The sequence below is a fragment of the Aptenodytes patagonicus genome, chromosome 3 (genome assembly GCF_965638725.1).
Source record: "Aptenodytes patagonicus chromosome 3, bAptPat1.pri.cur, whole genome shotgun sequence".
Classification (NCBI taxonomy): Eukaryota; Metazoa; Chordata; class Aves; order Sphenisciformes; family Spheniscidae; genus Aptenodytes; species Aptenodytes patagonicus.
In genome coordinates this window covers 28,524,416-28,545,942 of record NC_134951.1, presented here as the reverse complement: position 1 = coordinate 28,545,942, position 21,527 = coordinate 28,524,416, and the positions used below count along the sequence as shown (strand labels likewise).

General features: G+C 41.8%; 1 protein-coding gene across 9 annotated transcripts in view; it reads right to left on the bottom strand.

Annotated features, from left to right (window-relative positions):
• Window positions 1–21,527, bottom strand: part of MLIP (muscular LMNA interacting protein) — a 126,969-nt gene that overhangs the window by 20,506 nt on the left and 84,936 nt on the right. For 6 of the 9 annotated variants that reach the window (XM_076332947.1, XM_076332948.1, XM_076332954.1 and 3 more), the window contains 3 exons: window positions 20,328–20,372; window positions 9,777–9,902; window positions 4,593–4,781 (listed from right to left, as the gene is read on the bottom strand). In XM_076332947.1, the coding sequence (XP_076189062.1) occupies window positions 4,593–4,781; window positions 9,777–9,902; window positions 20,328–20,372 (360 nt within the window). The remainder of the gene's footprint in view (window positions 1–4,592; window positions 4,782–9,776; window positions 9,903–20,327; window positions 20,373–21,527) is intronic. The other 3 variants (XM_076332951.1, XM_076332953.1, XM_076332949.1) reach the window with 2 other exon arrangements.

The following is a 21,527-nucleotide window of genomic DNA, read 5'->3' as shown; positions in this document are numbered from 1 at the left end:
ACTCCTTCAGTCTTTCCTCATAGGGCAGATTCTCTTCGTGGCCCTCCTTTGGACTCTCTCCAGTTTGTCCGAATCTTTTTTGAACTGTGGGGACCAGAACTGGACACAGTACTCCAGGTGCAAAGTTGTGCTCTTCCACCCTACACAGTCCTCCGTTAAAAGCTGGAGGGTTTCCCAGCAGAAGCACACTTTGGAGATAACCACAGAGCTAAATGTTACCTCAGGTTCTCCATCACTGCAATAGTTGCACTGAAGTCCAACTTCCTGAGCTGTTTTATTCTAATCAAAAGGAGAAGGAACTCTTTTTATACTAAAAAGTTCAACTCATGTAATTATTCAAGACCAAGGAGTGTAAATAAGAGCAGCAGCACCTGGTGCCTGGGGGGCAGAGTGGGGAAGGAGAGGACAAGGGAGATGACAAGGCCAATGAGAACAGAATCAGATCACTTGAATGGGCAACATTTTTATATCAGAAGCAGCCTGTGCACAGATGAGAGGAGAAAGCCTTCTCTGCTCTTCTCCAAGCAGAAGGACAGACACAATACCTTGGTTCCCGCTGCCTCCTCCCATCAAAGCTAAAACCACATTGTGAAATGATTTGGGGCACAACTTATGGATTTCATCACTCTGAACAGTTATAAACTACAAAAGTGGCCAGGTCTATCTTCCAGCTTCATCTGTGTAATTCCATCAGCTCTGAAGATTCAGGTACTTGGTGGAGCTTCAAACAAAAACAACCCAGCACTGGGTCCAGTCTGCCTAAACACCACCACAGTGCCCTTTCAATAAAGCATTTCAGATAGAGACAGCTGTTATTTTCTTACGCCCTGAGCCACCAAATGAAGTGATACTGGTTTTAGGAGCTCACCATATCTAGCCTCCCTAATATAACACAGGTGATCATTCCATTTTTCCCATATCCCATTTCCCTTTTCTGAGGGAACACTTGTTTAAGGTAATTTTTTAATGAAAGCACAGGTGAAGAGTAGCAACTCCATTCACTGGAATGTCCATTCTCAATAGTGTATTTACAACGTATTTTAAATGATTGTAACAATTTATGGCAGCGGGTTTTGCCCTCTAGTGGAAGATGAAGCAAAATACAACATACAGTTAGAAATGTAACATATATATAGATTGACCATGTGGACATTGACCATGTGTTTACTGGATGGCTGGAGAGACAGCAAGCAAGTCACAGTGCATATTATCCCTTATCCCAAGGGATGAGGAGTGGAGAGGGGGAACTCCAGGGAATTTACAGAGATGATGGTCCAGGTTAGGTAGAGAATGGAAAGAAATTCCCATGATGTCAGGATGTTGTTTATGGAACAGGTCTAACAGTTTGAAATTTCAACACCTGATACTGTGTCTACTGTACTGTGTTTTCTGTTACTTCAATTATTTATGACAATAAATTAAATAATTTCTTTTTAAAAACATGTATAGCTCAGACAGTAGTTGGGTGGTGCAGAAGACAGGGTTATTGAAAGAAATAATAGGCAAATATTGTCAAGGTTTTTATCAACATACATTGACTCAAATGTTAAATATTAATCATGTGAATAAGATCGAAATTAATCTTCCTTTGGTTATCAAAGAATGTTAATACTATAGACCGAAACAGAAACATTAAAAAAATTATTCTACATAGTGAATATTTACTTCTTGTGTAAATAAACCTCTGTTTGTATTAAACTAGCCCAGTATTGACATCTGATTATTCTGTTTCCCAAAGTATTGAGCCACACCTACCTAGAGAGTGACATCAGTTCAGAACTACAATATGTTTTATTAAAGGTATTTACTAGCACTACCAGTAATGCTTAAAACTCTTAGCTACCTTTGACAATTGAGTTGTCCATTTTATATCAGTTAACCTTATCTTCATTGGCTGAGACTTTAAAATTATTGCAAATAATTAAATAATTAAAATTATTTTAAACACTAGGAAACAATCAATGGTAAATTGAGTTATACTGAAAATTCTCCAGTCTCAAAAAAAATTTCATCTCAAAATATTTGTCATTCTCACCAATCCTACTCCAGAAGATCTAATTATTGAATTTTTTTGTACCTATTATGGTTAACATCGTAGATTCCCATGGATTTTCACTAAATCTTATGGGATGAAAGAGAGAACTTGCTACATTAACTAAATTAAGGGATGCATTTGGAGAAACACAAGCATTATCGTTGCATGTGGTCTTGACCAAAGTCAGGAGCCTATTTCACTTACACAATGAGCGGGATGGCAGTAAGAAGTCAACCAGAAGCCCAAATGTGTGAACTTTTTTTGCTTAAATTGTCGCAGCAGGTCAGTACTAGGGCCTCATCTAAAACACAGCCCTCACAATTAGCTCGCTGATGTCATAACCATTCAAAATGCTGCTGCAGAAGTATTTGAAGTAAAATTAAATGTTCCTCTCAGGATTTCTTTGATAGAATACAGCCCTCTTCAGTGAATTCTGGGCTATGTATAATGCTGCTCAACCCTGGAAAGTTGCAGACTTAAATAAAGAGTCAGAGTTCAATATGGAAAAAAGAATACATAAAATATACATAATATATAAAAAATCAAAATATAAAATATAAAATATAAAATATAGAATAAAAGCTATTTACAGATGTGTGAAGCTTACAAGAAAACCATGTGAAATACCTTTGCTAACAGCAGACGGTAAAAAATGTCCCAAGTGAGAGCAAATTTATGTTATATAGGGAAATGGAAGAAATCAAAGAGGTGATGTAGCTTTCGTATTTACATTGCACAGGAAGAACCTGTTAACATCAGAGAGGTGTGGCTGTATCAGTTTGCAAAGCTCACAAAGGTTGCTTGGAATGACAAAAGTTCCTTGAGATAAAAAATTGTGGATGAAGAGGCCTCGTAACCATCACCATATGGGTGGAATGCAAATACAGAGGCTAGGCTGTCCTATGACCTCTGCATTCAAGAGAAGAGTTTTGGGTGCACAGTGCTATGGGAAATCAGAGCAGCAGCAAAATTTCCTTATTTCAGCAATTATTCAGCAAGAATATCCCTGTTCGAGAAAACAGCTAATGATATACCATAAAATTACTCTATCTTAATTATCTTCAGACAACTTTTCCCTGCCTTATTTGCCTTCCTATACAAATTTCTGAGTTTCTAGCAGTGTTTTCATTAGCAACAGCAAATACCCATTTTCGTTATAAAAACTGGCTTCAGCAGTCACATGAACTGTTTGTTTGTTCATGTGAATGCCTTGCAATGAACCAGGAAACTTGTCAAAAAATACTTGATCATAAAATCATTGTTGCCTAAATAAACATAAGAGCCCAGTTTACTAAAAATTGAAACAGAACAAAACCCAGTCTAGCAGATACGAAAAGGTGCTTTTGTTCAGGATGCCTCAAAGACAGAATGGAAGGTTGGTTTTAGTTTTAGTTTGAGTTTGAGTTTTAGTTTTAGTCCATCCTAATAAGTGGGCAAAATGGTAAATTCTATAAATCCCACAGGATGGAGAGGCCAACTTCAGACACTATTGACATCGCCTATTAACCTAAACTATGTTTCTAGTCAATGGGGAAAGGCGTTTCCAGGCATTTCTTCAGAGTCTGACGGCTGACCAACATACATTTTCTGCAGAGGTGATACTTCTCTCCAAAGCAGTCTCGGCTCCTAGTGTGCCTAAAACTAGTAATGCGTGTTTCATCCTGGTGCTTCCCCTGATGAGGAAAACATGACATAGCCTAAAGAAACAGCACCTAATGCCTGTGTTTTAACCTCTTGCGTCCCAAATAAAACACACTGTACATCTTGGAGTGGGATTATCTCTCCTGGCATCAAGGTTTGAACATTTGCAGCCAGATTCTGTGTTAGAAAAAGAAGACATGGGAGGAATGCATCTGAGGGGTCCAAACAGCATCTTCTATGGACTTCCACAACTGATGCTTTTCTAACACCAGACAGGGGCTCTCTTGAGGTATTATAAATACCTCGTGCCAGCTGTTCTTCGAAAAGACTTCAGTTAAGACATAGGGCCCAGTTTTCACCTTACAAAACTCATTAGCCAGCCCTGTCACCCACACACATTGGACTACAGAGATTTTGTCCAACTTCTTCGCTGCTGTTTCAAGGAAGACACAAATGTCAGCAAGGGTGCAATTCCCTTTGCATTGGCAAGAGACAACTGCTTGTCAGGATGACAGGTAAAGCCACTGGAAAAGCCTGTATTTCTCTCAGGTTAGCCTCCCTTCCTTCAGTCCCCTTGAAAAAGTAGCCCATTACCTTAGTATGGGTAAATGTTAAAAGTAAACTGAGCATGGGGGATGAAATAGATTATTCCTCCTTTAGAGAACAAATAGCTTGAATGAAGAGTGGTGGGAGCCCTGTCCTAGATGGTCTGGAGGAAACAAGCCCTGATACGAGCTATGCCAAGGGAAGGAAAAGCAGTAATATCTCCAGGGACGCTGGAGACACAGGCTTATCTGAGATGCATCTCCCAGAGCACCTTCCAGCACTGAATCCACTGACTCAGCTGAATTCTGCCTAGAATTAAAAGGGTAAAAGCCTGACAAAGCTCTTGAATCACACCACACTTGACGCTCACCTTATTGTACAAAGAGTTGTGACTGTAAGGGCTATAAGGATTCTCATGAACGTCACACGTGATGGAAGACAAGTGGCTGAAAGGTCCAGGTTTTAGACAATCAGCGAGGGAGACGGACGGAGGGCGCAAAGGGGACTTAGTTGGAGGGATCAGTTTAGTTGGATACAGAGGGTGTAGGAGAGCAGTCTCCTATGAAAAAAAGAAAAGTAAACAGCAACAGATTAATGGATGCAAAAAAGAAGCTTTGGACTGAAAGCAAAGTGCTTGTCTTGCACCTTTTTTACATTTCATAGGGCTTGATGATTAACTAGGAAAGATACTCTACCTTCATGCCAATACAATTGCTCTACACTAAGTGCTTTCATCGGCATGAAAGCACACACACAAAAACCTGCTGTAGATGTCCCATTAAACCAGTTACACTTTGACTGTGGTCAGTGCATCTCCCTCCTGCAGCTGAACCAATGCTCAAGTGACAGAAAAGGAAAGCCCAGAAGGATCTTGTGCTAGGATAAAATGGCCACGTTTTGGGACATTTTCTGAGAAGGTGGATTGGAAGCAAAACCAATCTGAAAACAGTGTCTGAGAGGTATGAAGAAAGTCTGCCTTATCTATGTACTAGCAGGAGCACTTCAGGCTTTTTAACAAGACTCCAACAAGCCTTTTCAGCCATTTAAGAGTTAAACCAGTGAAGGTGCACGTACAATATATTTCACTACTGCAAGCTGTCAGCAGTTTATAGCGTTTCTGGTTAAAGAAATCCAATATGTATGTGGGTTTTTGCACCTAAAGGATAAAATCATTTTAAAAAATTGATTTTTAAAAGATTTGGGATAGAGTCAAGGAGGCATACCCAGCTCTTGGCACAAATCTTGTGCTTAGGTTTTGTCAAGGCCGTTGTTGACACAATACATCCCGAATTCTCACCTGCTTGGCTGGCTGAGCCTAGACCAGAAACTCCCCTGCGCGCTGTGCCTTTGAGCTCAAGACCCAGAAAATTTGTGACAAGAGCTGTGATTAGTTCCAGCAGAAGCTAATGTATCACCTGCTAAAAGAGTGAGTGTGAGCAAACAAGTGGATCAGAGCCCGGCAGTGGCGAGAGCGGCTGGAAGGGGACCAGGCAGCAGTCGCTTCTCACCGACCTTGCCTCCTGCCGCTCCTCCTCAGAGGCACCAGCCCTACTTCTATTAATGATAAACCTTGGCAAAGTGGCCTCACAGCTTCATGCCAAGCGTAACTAATATCTCTTTAGTTCATCCTTATCTTGCTCTTCCATTGCCCAAAGTGGTTTATTTTTTTGGATGACAAAGGAGCCTTTGTACATTCTTGTTAATAAATATTTGCAAGCACATGAATTCTCTAACATTCATTATGAGTTGTTTTCATATTACTATGTAATGAAATGCCCTATTTTTTCCCCAAAAAAGATTCTGTTTCCCCAGTTTGAAATGAAAATTTTCATGAAGCCGTCACGTCAGCGCTGCTCACGAGTTACATATACTTCCAGTATGTTTTATGGTGCTTTTTTGAACAAATTGGAGCATGCTTGCAAAATTCCTGAAACATTACTGAAACGTACTAAGCAAGAGGAAGAAAATTCTTTCTCATGATGGGGAAATTACCATCTCCAGTAAGGGCATCTAAAAATGTGGGAAGCTTAGTACTGTCAAATTGGAACCTCAGAAATACTATACTCTGTCTGTAACAAGTGTTTGATGGGGGAATATCCACTGAATAACCAGTGCTACAAGTTGTATATATCCTCAGGAACAAAAAAAAAAAAAGAAGGCAGCATAAGCTAATATGAGAAAAAAACAAAATAAAATGGAATTTTTCCCTGGTTTATAAATTTTATTGGCACACCAGTGTCAATCTATATACAGAGTACCCAGAACACAGATAAAAAGAGCTATCTGTGAGGTGAGCTACATCCTTTCCAGACAATCTTTACTAATTTAGAAATCTCTTTTTGTCTCCATCCATTACTCTGTATTATCTGCATGAGAACAGCTGCCTGTTAAAGCAAAAATTACTATTTTTTTACAAGGGAAATGGCCTTTTCCACATGGGGACATTTCTTAATGAAGTGAAAAGCAAACAATCTACTCTGTTGTGCAACAAAACGTGTGTTCAATACAGGGACGTGAAGCTGAAGGTCAGTAGTTATGGCTGGCTGCATCATTATGTCTCAAACTGAATGTCACACACATAGTCACCAGTGCTCAGTGTCACACTGGGAGGTTTGGCAGGGAGGGGAGGTACTGCGGACATCTAAGAAAAATCAAAAGAGAGAAGTTAATAAAGCTGATGCCGTCTGGAACCTCACCTAGTCTGTACCACCCTTGAAGATGCAGCCTGAAAGGGTCTGTCCTTTCAAGATGGGCTGGGTGAAGGAGGGGCAGCAACGTCACCTAGAGAGGGTGTTGTTGGCAATGGTGTTAGAAAGAAAGGAAAAGAAAACGCAGAGAGAGGGAGAGAACAGAAATGTAAGAGCTAAACTTCCCAGCAGGACTGGGAAAATCTCCAAAGAAAACCAGGGAAAATCAGTAACAGTATGAGCAGTTTTGCCTTCAGCCGCAGTAGATGCCTGCTAAGTTTTTATTCGAGGATAAGTGGAGTAGCACCGGGTATTCCACAGAAAGCAGAAGGCCTAGCTGCTAGTCTCCTAGTTTTAATCCACAGCTCTCATATCCCATGAGAGCAGTCCTGATTTCAGGGTAATATTGGTGGGAACACCTCCCACTCTTTAGAAGCTAGCCTCTGTGCAGCCAAAAATGGTAACTACTGAGAGCAGGTGAAGAGGGAGAATGAGTGTCCTTATAGGCTAACAACCCCGTGGTTAGAGACCACCACTGCAAGTTTCAAACTGTTGTCTGGGCAAGGATCCCAGTTTCGCAGGCCGTGCTGCAGCCCTCTTACACGCACTAAAACCCCTCAGGAGAGTTTCAGAGATGCTGTAAGATTGTGAACATGTGGGCACCCGAGTCTCCTCCACACACAAGGGACTTATATCAGCACCATAAACCTACTCTGAGAGGCAAGAGCTGAAATTGTAAGCATGTGCTGTGACATAAGCATGTGCTCTAGTGTTTTCCCTAGATCTGGCTATTATGATGCTATTAATTATTATATCAGACCACCACTAGAATCATATAACCATTTCTCAAACAAACAAAACCAGTTCCTGTTAAGTCAATGAATCCATCTGAATACAGGCCTAAGTAGTTCCATTTTCAGAACAAAGACGCCTTAATAGAGGACTCCCCAAAATAACAAGTATTTTATAGCAACCTGAAGTATTTCTTAGATTAGGATAAAAATGCTAATTTATCAGTACTTAAAAGCATATGTAATTTTTCTTTTAAATAAAGGAAGCAAAACCGAACATATTCATTGTGAAATTAACTTTTCCACCTATCAAAGTCAGTGCACTATTTGTTTAGTTCATTTTAATTCACAGCTTTTATATAAAATAATTTTGGCTTTTGTTATAACAACGACATTTATTCACGGACTTATGATGTCCTGAGTACTTCAGTAATATGTACCATAAGTAATTTATAAGGTGTAAGTTGATTTGTTTTCACAATTAGCTTCAAATGTCAGAAAGCTTCTGAGTATGGCGATAACCCCAGGTTTGCATTTGCCTGAAGATACAAAGTTTGGTGATTGCATCATTCCTTCATCAGAAAAACTATAGCCAGCAGAATCAGTGCCCAGCCCTGATGAAAGGGAGGTATGAGCTGCCCCTGCCTTTGCAGAGAGGTCCTGCTGAGGTGGCCTAGACCAGAAGTTCTCTAGCAGCAGCTCCCGGTCAGTTCTCCTCCTCTTTCATCCCAGCCAAATGGCAGCACAGTGCCTGGGCATCAGAAGGTTTTCAGTAATTTAAAGCATGAAAAACTCACTATGAACTCACATGTAGTCTCTGAAGTCAAATATTCACTGTCAACCTCAGAAGTTCAGAGACAAATTGTAAATAATCATTTGTATTCATTTTTTCTTATATTTTACAGAAACTCTACATTCTATAGAAACCTGAGAAACCTTCTGATGCCAGCCATACGTGTTGCTGGAACCCACTGATGTTACAAATAAATCTTTCTCTCTTTGTAATGCTGCAGTACTCTTGAGAAATGGCAGGAATGTCCTGTCCTACAGGAAGTCAGAGCTATGGGGAGGAATGGAAAGAACTAAAATGAAAATCTTAAAAAAATTCAGTTATGAAAGGAAGAAGAGAGGACTGCCATTGCTAAAGTCACTGTCTAATGTGACTAGAGAGGCATAGAAGTAAGAGAAATTCAATTAGTAAGGTATTTTATTCACATCATGTCTGGCAAGAGGACTACTGGCTTCCTTTTACTACCCTCCAGATGGAAGATTCAGAACGTACTGGATAGGTTAATAACAAGCTCCTGCAGGGACATTCAGATTATGTATTGCAGTTAAGGTTTAATTCACAATAATGCACACAAACACAAATGCACAAGAAAAGGCTGACAGAATCATTTATCTGGGGCTTCTCTGAGATAATGCCTCATACAGGTCAGCAAAGTTCAAGATGTGTTTTTGCAAAGTGATCCTATGGCTTTATGCAGAGGTCTGTGGGAGAAGACAGCACTTTTGCTGTCCCATGCGCTGCCTGTTAATGCCCCTCATGTGCAGTAGAAAAGCAGTTCCCTCAAGCCGTGGAGTGACCCAAATACGGACCGGGGGGAGCTACACACTGGGGAGTGACACAGAAACTCACTGGGGCTCTTCCGCAGTCTCCCTTGGAGAGGGAAGAGCGAACCTTGCCCAGTCCTTGCTGTCCTCATTTCTCTTTAGAGAGGATTCGGGTCTGGACCCCAAATGGAGGAAGCACTTTCTAGTAGATCTGATCCAGACACCTGCTTGACAGGCGAGCACAGGATTTCCACTTTCTTTTGTATAGTGTTTCCTATGGACATCATTAAAAGACCCCCTCCTCAACATACGGGTTTTTAGATCACCACAAAAAATGTCCCTGTAGAAAGCCCAGCTGCCCATCTCCAGCCTGGAGACTCTCCTCCAGGAGCCACGTGCCCCTCAGGGAATCATCTAACTTTGCAAAGAACAAGACACCAGGACAAAATAAGGATCTAAGATTATTCCATCATCTTTAAAGAAACTAGCTGAGGCTACAAAATCCTTCAAAGGGTTACTCACCTGCTCAACATCTTGATCACTGATTTCTTCAAGGTACTTTTTAAAAGGATTGGGTTGATAGGGCTCCTCCTTTTGCTGTGCACTCTTTCCTTTCACCAGCACGGGACGAATGACACCAGGTTTTGTCTTGACCCATAGCACGCCCAGGAGAAAAGAGATGGAAGAAAAATAAAATAAAATACTTTATGATTTACAGAATATTTGTTAGACAAGTCAATCCCAATGAGGCTGTAGTGACTAGATTTTTAAAAAATTTTATTAATAAGATATTTCACCACCAAAATTATTCAGGTGTCATGCTGCCTGGCCTACTTTTAACACAGATTGCAGACAAAAATGGCAAGAGCTGTTTTTATGCACAGAACCTCATCACTGACATCTATTTGTTACTGACACAAAAATAGATGCTGGGCTGTCAAACTATTGTTTATGGGTTTTGCTGGATGTTTTTGCTAGCTGTTCAGCTGCATCTTGATAAGTTCATCAAGTCACACTTTATGCACAGACATACGTCTTCTTTCATGCTGCAAATTCTGTTCTGGGCTCCTCAAAACAGTAACTGTGAAAAAAGGAAGGGCAACATGTGATTCTGTTAACTTACACCCAGACAGCAACATATTAGGGGAAAGTCTTTCTGGGGAATAATACCAGTGATTGCATGCTGGATTTTGACAGTGTCTTTAAGAATTCACTGGGAAAAGTATAATTTTAGAGAATTTAGTCAGCACGGATGTGTGATACCCCTCATTTCAGACGAATCGGATTATATAATCGAGAAAAAAATTTCTCGTTTAGCTACCATCCAACCAAAAAATTGGCTATTAACTTGTCAATTTAGTACATCTGTGATTTTCAGAATTCTCACAGTAAAATCTGAGATGATGGATTGTGGCATAAACTCTAAACAGAGGCTAGGGGATAATTTTAAAATAGACAACTTGTTCAGTAAGCAAAGGAAGAAAAAAGTGTACATTCTCACTGGAATTTAGTAAGTACTGAAGTCCGGGGGGGGAGTGTCTGTGATTGAATTTAAACTTTTCAATAACTCAATTACGTTCTTCTCTGTTACAGCTACCCCACAGAAAATGTGCAGTCTTTGTCACAACTGATACAGATAACAACAGGACTGCTGCTGAGCTCCTTCTGTGGTTGCAGCCCAGAGGGGCAGCTTGCCCAGCTGGGACTGAGAAATAGGTACTCCCACAGCTCCCCATCCTCAGCAGGGCACAAAAATGCAGAGAAGAAACTTGATTCACCACTAGATTTATTTTTAAGGTTTAGACTACGTACATTTAATAACACCATCTGCCTATTTACAAGAGCAATACACCTAAGCAGTCTGTCTGGAAAAAAAGAGAAGCTTACTATGAAAGTAAGCTTAAAATGATGCAGCTGAGATTGCTGGATGTATCATGTAAACTGAGTTATGGATCACCTTAAAACTAAATCTGCAGGCATCCAGCAAGGACAGGGCAAGAGGGCTGCCCATCGGAGGGGGACGCTGCAGGAGCCAGGAAATGTCCCCACATCTTGTGCTTCTGCCTCTGCCCTGGGAAAGGACAGAGCAGTGCCCAGGGGCTGAGTGGAAGGCGGCAGAGGTGGGAGGAGCAAAACACGCCTGGGAAAAGCAAGGCCCAGGCAGCAAAATATCTTCCCTTAGCTTTGTGTTTTATCCCCTCCCTCCTTTCCACAAGTTGGGGCTCTTTCATCTGCCTCATCAAATAAGAAGAAACATATTCAACTGAAAGCAAAAAATAAGCCATGAGGTGATATTAACTTTTTTAAAAGAGTAGACTGCCAAGTTGCATTAAAAAATTAAACTTTTTCATTAAGAAGGTCAACTTAGTGAAAGATACGGTGCTTATTTAATGAACTTACAGTCCATAGTTCATTACTATTTCTTTGTAAGATTCGCCATAAAATAATTATTTTCCTCTCCAAGATTTCTAAGAAGAGTTTGTAAAAGTGAAAGGCTCCTGGCTTTCAACACAAAGGTAAATATAAAAATAAAAAGAAAGCTACAGTTGTTATCAAGTCATCATTGCGCAGAAAAAGTGCCTATGGCCTTCTAGCACTCCTCCACACTATGTAACCATGCAATTAAAAGCCCATTGAGGTACCTGAAATCAAGGATAAGCTACTCTCCTTATGTAGGAAACCTCTTCCAAAAGCACACTGTAGAATCATAGAATCATAGAATCATAGAATCATTGAGGTTGGAAAAGACCTCTAAGATCATCGAGTCCAACCGTCAACCCAACACCACCACCCACTAAACCATGTCCCTAAGCGCCTCATCTACACGTCTTTTAAATACTTCCAGGGATGGGGACTCAACCACTTCCCTGGGCAGCCTCTTCCAATCTTTAACCACTCTTTCAGTAAAGACATTTTTCCTCATGTCCAATCTAAACCTCCCCTGGTGCAACTGGAGGCCATTTCCTCTCGTCCTATCACTTGTTCCTTGGGAGAAGAGACCAACACCCACCTCGCTACAACCTCCTTCCAGGTAGTTGTAGAGAGCAATGAGGTCTCCCCTCAGCCTCCTCTTCTCCAGGCTAAACAACCCCAGTTCCCTCAGCCGCTCCTCATAAGACTTGCGCTCCAGACCCCTCACCAGCCTCGTTGCCCTTCTCTGGACACGCTCCAGCACCTCAACGTCCTTCTTGTAGTAAGGGGCCCAAAACTGAACACAGTATTCGAGGTGCGGCCTCACCAGGGCCGAGTACAGGGGCACGATCACTTCCCTACTCCTGCTGGCCACACTATTTCTGATACAGGCCAGGATGCCATTGGCCTTCTTGGCCGCCTGGGCACACTGCCGGCTCATGTTCAGCCGGCTGTCAACCAGCACCCCCAGGTCCTTTTCCATCAGGCAGCTTTCCAGCCACTCTTCCCCAGGCCTGTAGCGCTGCATGGGGTTGTTGTGGCCGAAGTGCAGGACCCGGCACTTGGCCTTGTTGAATCTCATACAGTTGGCCTCGGCCCATCGATCCAGCCTGTCCAGGTCCCTCTGCAGAGCCTTCCTACCCTCGAGCAGATCAACACTCCCACCCAACTTGGTGTCATCTGCAAACTTACTGAGGGTGCACTCGATCCCCTCGTCCAGATCATCGATAAAGATTTTGAACAAGACCGGCCCCAGTACTGAGCCCTGGGGAACACCGCTTGTGACCGGACGCCAACTGGATGTAACTCCATTCACCACAACTCTCTGGGCCCGGCCGTCCAGCCAGTTTTTGACCCAGCGCAGAGTACATCTCTCTAAGCCGTGAGCCGCCAGCTTCTCTAGGAGAATGCTGTGGGAGACAGCGTCAAAGGCCTTACTGAAGTCCAGGTAGACCACATCCACAGCCTTTCCCTCATCCACTAGGCGGGTCACCTGGTCATAGAAGGAGATCAGGTTGGTCAAGCAGGACCTGCCTCTCATGAATCCGTGCTGGCTGGGCCTGATCCCCTGGTTGTCCCGCACATGCCTTGTGAGCGCCCTCAAGATGAACCGCTCCATAATCTTCCCCGGCACCGAGGTCAGGCTGACAGGCCTGTAGTTCCCCGGATCCTCCTTCCGGCCCTTCTTGTAGATGGGCATCACCTTGGCAAGCCTCCAGTCATCCAGGACCTCCCTTGTTAACCAGGACTGCTGATAAATGATGGAGAGCGGCTTGGCGAGCACCTCCACCAGCTCCCTCAGCACTCTCGGGTGGATCCCATCCGGCCCCATAGACTTGTGAGCGTCCAGGTGGCGTAGCAGGTCATTGACTGCTTCCTCTTGGATTACGGGGGGTTCATCCTGCTTGCTGTCCCTGTCTTCCAGCTCAGGGGGCTGAATACCCTGAGGATAACTGGTCTGCCTGTTAAAGACTGAGGCAAAGACGGCATTGAGTACCTCAGCCTTTTCCTCATCCTCAGTGATAATGTTCCCCCCTGCACCCAATAAGGGATGGAGATTCTCCTTGGCTCTCTTCTTGTCATTAATATATTTGTAAAAGCTTTTTTTGTTGTCTTTAACGACAGCGGCCAGATTGCGTTCTAGCTGGGCTTTTGCCTTTCTCATTTCCTCTCTGCACGACCTAACGAGATCCCTGTACTCTTCTTGAGTCGCCTGCCCCTTCTTCCACAAGCGGTAAACTCTCCTTTTTTTCCTGAGTCCCAGCAAGAGCTCCCCGTTCAGCCAGGCCGGTCGTCTTCCCCGCCCGTTCCTCTTATGGTGTACAGGGACAGCCTGCTCCTGCGCCTTTAAGACTTCCTTCTTGAAGACCGTCCAGCCTTCCTGGACCCCTTTGCCCTTCAGGACTGTCTCCCAAGGGACTCTCTCAACCAGCGTCCTGAACAGGCCAAAGTCCGCCCTCTGGAAGTCCATGGTTGCGTTTTTGCTGGCCCCCCTCCTCACTTCACCGAGAATCAAGAATTCTATCATTTCATGGTCGCTAAGCCCAAGATGGCCTCCGACCACCACATCTCCCACCAGTCCTTCTCTGTTTGTAAACAGCAGGTCGAGCGAGGCACCTCCCCTGGTAGGCTCACTTACCAGCTGTGTCAGGAAGTTGTCTTCCACACACTCCAGGAACCTCCTAGACTGCTTCCTCTCTGCCGTGTTGTATTTCCAGCAGACGTCCGGGAAGTTGAAGTCCCCCACGAGAAATGCTTTTAAGCAAGTATTTTCTAAACAACATCACACACTCAAGTGCTGACTGAATCATATGTTTATGTCTGACTCTGCTAACAAAATGGCAGATATCAGCCAGCAACCAGAATTTGAAATACTTTATTAGCTCCCTGACAAGCTATATAAAATCTTTCATCCAAAACTAAAAACTTGAACTCTTTCTTTGATAGCAGGTGGCACAACTGACACTGCTGAGAAACAAGCTAAGACTTACTTTTGCCAAGGAAAGTGTTGGTCTTCCTACAACAGCACTGAAAAATGGTAAAGGCTGTTATGGTTGCAATGGGCTGCCGTCATATGGCTACAGCTCTATCAGCAAATTACACAGGGCCAAGACACAAGCTCCAGAGCTGACCCATAATCAGTTGTACTGATTTGGTGCCAGGGTGCTCCCTGGCATGGTTTTGGCCCAGGTCAGCAAGGACACAGTCAGAAATAGGATACGGTGGGCCAGGGCGTCTCTTGATAGGCAGTATGGACATGGCCACCCTTCTTCAGGGACAGAAGGTATTTTGGCTGTATGAAAAGGAGCTGCCCCAAAAGTCAGAAGACTGAACTTCTCATAGACAAGTGTATGGGCATGTTCCCTTTTCATTTTTTCCTCTGTTATTATGACACTGGTTCTCCCTGAGATCTTGCTGAAACTGGTGAGTAAGGTCCCAGTTGCAACCCCGTTCCTCTCAGCAGAGGCCTAAAATCTTCTGAGTCCCATGTTTCTCCTATCCGAGTCACTGTCACTTCCCCTTATCCAGAGTATTCAGAGATCCCCAAAGTATGTAGGGCCAGAGCCTTCTTTGATAGCTAGCAATGACTGCACTCCCTCCTTGCAGTGCTTTGTGTCACTACACAGACATTAAGTCATTCTGGATACCTGAACAGCTTTCCTGTAAACAAGAAAGTTGCCTCTTAATGTTTAACAAGGAATTGGCTTTTTAATATGTTTCGATGCAGTTTGTTTTGAAGCAGCCTGCATCTGTGACAACCAGACAAATGATTAACAAAAATATGACACGATCAGAGAAAATATATAACAAAACAGGAGAGCTAGGATTGGGATAAAAGAGTTAGCTACCCTCTTTCTTTCCTTTCTGCTCCGAGTCCATCAGACCTCACTTGACAAATAGCAAGCACCGAGTCCATCTGTTTGCCTGCAAAGCCTTTATATCCAACTTTACTGTACAAATAGTGTCTTGCAGTCTTTGAAGCCTTCTGCTTCAAATGGGATAACCAAAGAATTCCCTCATGGAGAGGAACCATTCCCAGTCCTGCCCACAAACTCATTAGTTTTGGGGAAAGGCACCCTGAAGCAGACAGGGCAAATATGCAATGCAGCACACTCCAGACAATGGAGTCATCTTCTGTCAGCACTGAGAAGCCAGAGTCACCTGAGGAGGCTCTAAACTGTTCAAAGCACCTGCTTTCAGATAGTGTGGAACTGGCTCCCTTGTCATGAAGGAGCATTGCAGTTTCTACTGTCAACAAAAAGATGTTTCTTGCCCTAACAATACAAACATAGACACTTTGCCTAGTTGAACTGTGAATCACCTTAAAATATTCCCCTTCTATTTCTTTTCTGCCACAAGTTAGTCTTCACAAATAGAAATACGTTATTGAACAGATTCATTTATTTTTATTTTCCCTTGTAGAGGCCTTACACTTGCAAAAATGCAATAAAACATTCGAGGCAGTGAATCAGTCTACAATGAAGTTCTCCCTTAGTACATTTGAAGGTGTGAAGGCATATAACTGTGGTTAAAAGGATTTTCTCTTCCTCTGGCTAAGTAGTAAATTATCCACATCACTTTGAAAAGCCTAGGAAGGAAGGACAATTTTCTTCACCTCCATGCTGAAGCAGCAGCAGGTCTTGCACCAGAGCACAGAGAACAAGGACAGTCATCTGTTTGAAATTCAGGTTGTCTTTATTTTTGTTCACACTGAAATATTTGCATTTCAAGAAGCAGCTGAATTTTCAACAAGATGTCTGATACTATACTGCATCATGCTTTCCACTGACTTTCTGCTAAACTAAACCAAAGCTAAAATCAGTACAAGGATGAGTCTTTTTCTCAACAGCTGGAGAAAAGGGACAGACCCACAGTAAGAGTAGTGTGAAGGAGGGACTCACCGCTGCTGTTGTTCTGGGGAAAGAGGACCAGAAAAGGGAACAGGTTTGCCCAGGCGCTGCTCGCTGCCCAGACTGGTGGCAAAGAGGGGGCTAAGGGCAAGCCCTTAGCACTGACGCTGCTCTCTGCTTCCCTCTCTGCTTCCTTCCCTTTCTTTAGGAAGCTCTTTTAGCACATTTCAGTTCACTTCACCCCCATTTTCTTTTGGTATATCAGGAATCTCTTTCATTTCCTACTTTGCTGTGTGATGGCTCTGTGTGGACCACTCTTCAGTATAACTGACACATTTCACTTCAGCAGTGCCTGCATTTTGGTGCTTGACAAAGTATAGATGTAGACCCATGGCAAACACTGCCCTCCAGAAGTCATTCATCAGTGCTCAAAGGCCATCAAATCATTTTAGGTGGATAGATGCACCCATGACCCCTGATTTTATGCTGGACCTGACAACTATGCTAAGCTTGATGTCATTCTGACCTGAAGTGGATCTTAAAAGTTGCTGAATTTAGTACTACATGCCATAATTCTTGAGGTGTCATGTTCTCAACCAGGGTTTAATTCATTTCATGGAGCTTTGGGCTCAATAGCTTTAAATGTAGCAAATACCGGAATCTCAGTAATATATGTGCTTCAAAATGAATTAATTAGAGAAAAAATACTTCAAGCTGCCAAGTCACATCTGAAATACCCCAGAGCAAAATAAGCCATAAAAATATGTATAGATATTAACTGAAACACTCCAGCTTTAACTCCTGGACCAGACCATGAGGATTGTTATCTAGTTTTCTCTGATGTTTTTCTTCCTTTCAAATGTTTGACCTCATCCTCTGTCCAGCCACAAGTCCCTACAACTCCTATCCACAATCCTTTTCATGCAAGAAACTGCACTGTGTTCTTTCTGTTACTATCATTTAAATGTGCTCATAAAATACAGAAATGCCATTCTGTATTTGGTCTAAATATATATGACTCCTTTTCTACTATTTTTTATATAAATATATTTTTATAAATCCTTCCATTGCACACTCAGAAACCATGGGTGACTGATTGTCCTGGTTTTGGCTGGGATAGAGTTAATTTTCTTCCTAGTAGCTGGCACAGTGCTGTGGTTTGGATTTAGGATGAGAATAATGTTGATAACACACCAATGTTTTAGTTGTTGTGAAGTAGTGCTTACAGTAGTCAAGGACTTTTCAGTTTCTCATGCCCTGCCAGCGAGAAGCTGGGAGGGGGCACAGCCAGGACAGCTGACCCAAACCGGCCAAAGGGATATTCCATACCATGTGACATCATGCTCAGTATATAAACTGGGGGGGAGTTGGTCATGGGGGTGTGACCACTGCTCAGGGACTGGCTGGGCATCAGTCGGCAGGTGGTGAGCGATTGCACTGTGCATCACTTATTTTGTATATTCTTTTATCATTATCATTATTATTATTATTATTATTCCCTTCCTTTTCTGTCCTGTTCAACTGTCTTTATCTCAACCCATGAATTTTACTTTTTTTTTTCCTGATTCTCTCCCCCATCCCACTGGGGTGGGGGAGTGAGCGAACGGCTGTGTGGTGTTTAGCTGCCTGCCTGGGTAAACCACAACACTGACGCAGCATTAAAATATCTGAACCAAAAAGACCTAGAACAATCGTACCAAAGTATGCAAGACTGGCCCCATGTGAATTTTGCCTTATTTTCATAATATATGAAGAAAAAAGTTATTGTTAATGATAATGGCAATATTGTGTGTCGTGTTGGTGTGCTGGGTATGGCTTTGCACTTTGTTATCATGAGTCATTCATAGCAATCTTTTAAAAGAGTAGAAAATCTGTTGATGAGAGTCACAGTGGTATGCCCAATGCACTGCGTGTCCGCTGGATAAAAGTCACATAGTTGAGAGGTATAGGTACAACATTTCTGGTCACCATAAATAATCGGTCCCTGGTAGAGCTAGTCAGAGACTCCGCAAGAGGAGAAGTAATTGGCTGAATCATAAATGCTGCAAAATTTGTAAGTAAAAATGTTGCTACTGAAGAATCATCATTCATGAATAGAGATCACAATGTGTTCAGAGACAGCATTGCTGTCTGCACAAAAAACACATGCAAGAATTCCACTCCAGTGATTGCGATTTAAAACAGGTGAAATAAAATATATAGTTAAATAATTAGAATAGCTATTAAAAAAAAAAAAAAAAAAAGAAAAAGAAAAAAAATCAAAGGAGCTGCCAAAAGGATGAAATGGTTATAAGTGACTAGAATACCGCTTAAGACAGTAACATTTCAGAGAAGGTGTGCATCAGCTTATAAGAGCTTAAGAGATCAGTAAATTCTGGGATGTTCAAAGAGCAGTGCAAAAAAGGGAAAAAAGGAATAAGGAGGAAAAGGCTCCGAAGACAGAAAGCTGTGTTCAAATACAATTTAGAGGAAAAAAAAAGAAAAAAAAATCTAGCCCGTAATATAAAAATGTCATATATTAGGCCAAGAAAGACTTTGAGGAAAAAAACTTGCTAAATTTCCTTACAACTAAAAGTCTATGGGGCCAGCAGATATAATCAAGATATAAAAATGATGCACAAAGAAGAGGAGATGGTTCTATGCAAACATTGGCTTACTGCTCAATACAAATAAGATGAACTAAATAAATTACCAGGAATTGTTAAGAAAGGAATAGAAATAACAGTAAAGAACCTTATCACATCATCATGTAAATAGGAAGCATTGTGTTCAGAGGTAGACAAGAGCAGTTATGGTTTTAGTCTCCTAATCTCAAAAACAAAAACCTGAAAAAGATATAGAAAAGGGCAACAAGGATCATCAAAGATATGGGACAGTATCCATACTTCTCAAAGAGTGACTAAGCATGAAAAAGAGGTGACTGATAGGGTATTACGGTTAATACCTAGAAAATCATTAATATTATTTAGAAAGTGAAGAAAGAATAATTATTTGCTCTTTCAGTACAAGAACTGGGGTCAAGTAGTAGGTTTAAAACAAAGAAATAAAGTACTATTTCATACAATGCATAATTAAAAAGTAAACCCTATTGCTACAGAATGTTGTAGAGACCAAAGTATAGCAAGATTCAAAAAGTAACTGGAAGAAATCATGAAAGAAGAAGTGGTCAAAGATTACTAAAGAGAAGAAATTGATTTAAGAAGTCCCTAAAATTCCATTAGCTGAAATACAATGGGGAAAATTTCCATCCACATCTCAATTTTTCCCTAAGCATTCATTAGTGGTCACTGGCACTTGGACAGGTTCCATGACCTCTCTTCTGACTTTTCTTCAGAAAGTTTGGCTCCAACAGGACAAAATTGTGATCAGAGCTAAAAGGAACATTTGATGCATAATCTCCCTTTCTTTATTTGATTTTACCCTTGCTTTTCACTAGTTAAGCCAGCTTTGATTTAAACCAGTGTGCAAGAAGAAAATAGATGCCAGAACATTGTTGCATATAAACAAAATTGTAGAAGTGGAATATTAAAAGAGTCCAGGAACCAGCTGTAGACTTTATAGTTGTCATACAACTCAAGATTCAGCAAGACTCTCTAGTTTGTCATTTGGTCCATGGGTTTACAAGTAGTGTCAGGATTTACAGTTACTTAAAACAGATGTGTATTCAGTACAGAAGAAAGCAATGCAGCTTTGTAGGAAGATATTGACTGCAGCTTCTTTCAAAGGACTAAGAAAGTAAATAATAATTACTTTAGATTTTGTGCTTGTGCAAATTTTGAAAAACAGCATATCACAGCTGTGCAATACCTACCAGCTGACTCTCTGTTACCATAGGTACCGATTTGTAAAGGTTGGCCTGCAAAAAAGGTAAATATATACAGTATTACATACAATATCAGAAGAAAAATCCATGGACAGCAGTATGCTTAGGTACAGATGCTTTTACCACTGATGCAATCACATGCAGTTGGTAAAAGAAGTTAAAATATTGTCGTTTCCAGATAATTTCTAGGCATAATCAAGTATGAATGCCTGTTGTTAAAATTTTAGGGATACATTTTTCCAAGTGCAACAAAATTTCACTTTTTCATCTCGATCTAATCTTGAAACGTAAATCCTGACATTTCTGAGCCTGCCATTGTCTGTTAATTTGCAGCACCAATGTTATTAACACTATCAATTGTATTGTGAGCTCAGTCCAACCTTCTCATCCTTCTTTACATTATGAAAACCAGCACAATCCTGCTCAAGCATTACTTTTTTTTTTTTCTGAGTATACATTGAACAACAGAAGCCCCATTTTCCAGATCAAGGGTAAAAGAGATGAATGCAAAGTATTTGTGTGTATATGTGAAATAGCCATATGCCACATGCTTATTTGCCCACGCAGTAGTGAGATTCAGAATTTCTGGTGCATTGATCCCTCCAATCAACTCCTTCAAGCTCTGTAGCAGTTCAACTGGATAACACAGTGTTTCTGTACAGATAACATGCCCTTCCTTGATGTAGCTATGATTTGGAGGCCTTGAGACTCTAAAATGTGGGTATTCTTCAATACAGTGGTAAGAAAAGTACTAGATAAAATGGTTAGATGTTATAGCTGTAGTAGAAGACAAGTCAGTGCCATTACAGCCTGCACCCTCTGCAGAAGGACCACTACAGTTGGATTTTTATCAACTATATGTTCCTCTCACCGTTTCAAGCAGAAAAGCAATTCCAGCACATTTGAAGAGGGAAGAACACGCTCTTCCTTTTTTCCCCTGTGACAAAGACCTTGCGGAGATTTGGCCACAGAACTCTGGATGTGGTCTCCCAAGTGCTAAATAGAGATGTTTAATCGCTCCCTGGACCTGTTGGTGGTCCTGCATTGGTGGTGAGAACAGCATCACCACGAGTCATGGTGGAGGACTGTGCTCCTCACTAAGAGCACTCACATCTCTAAACACAGCCACTGGTGGAGGAAACCTTCCCACCCACACAGGCACAGCGGTGATTTAGCACTAAATCTACA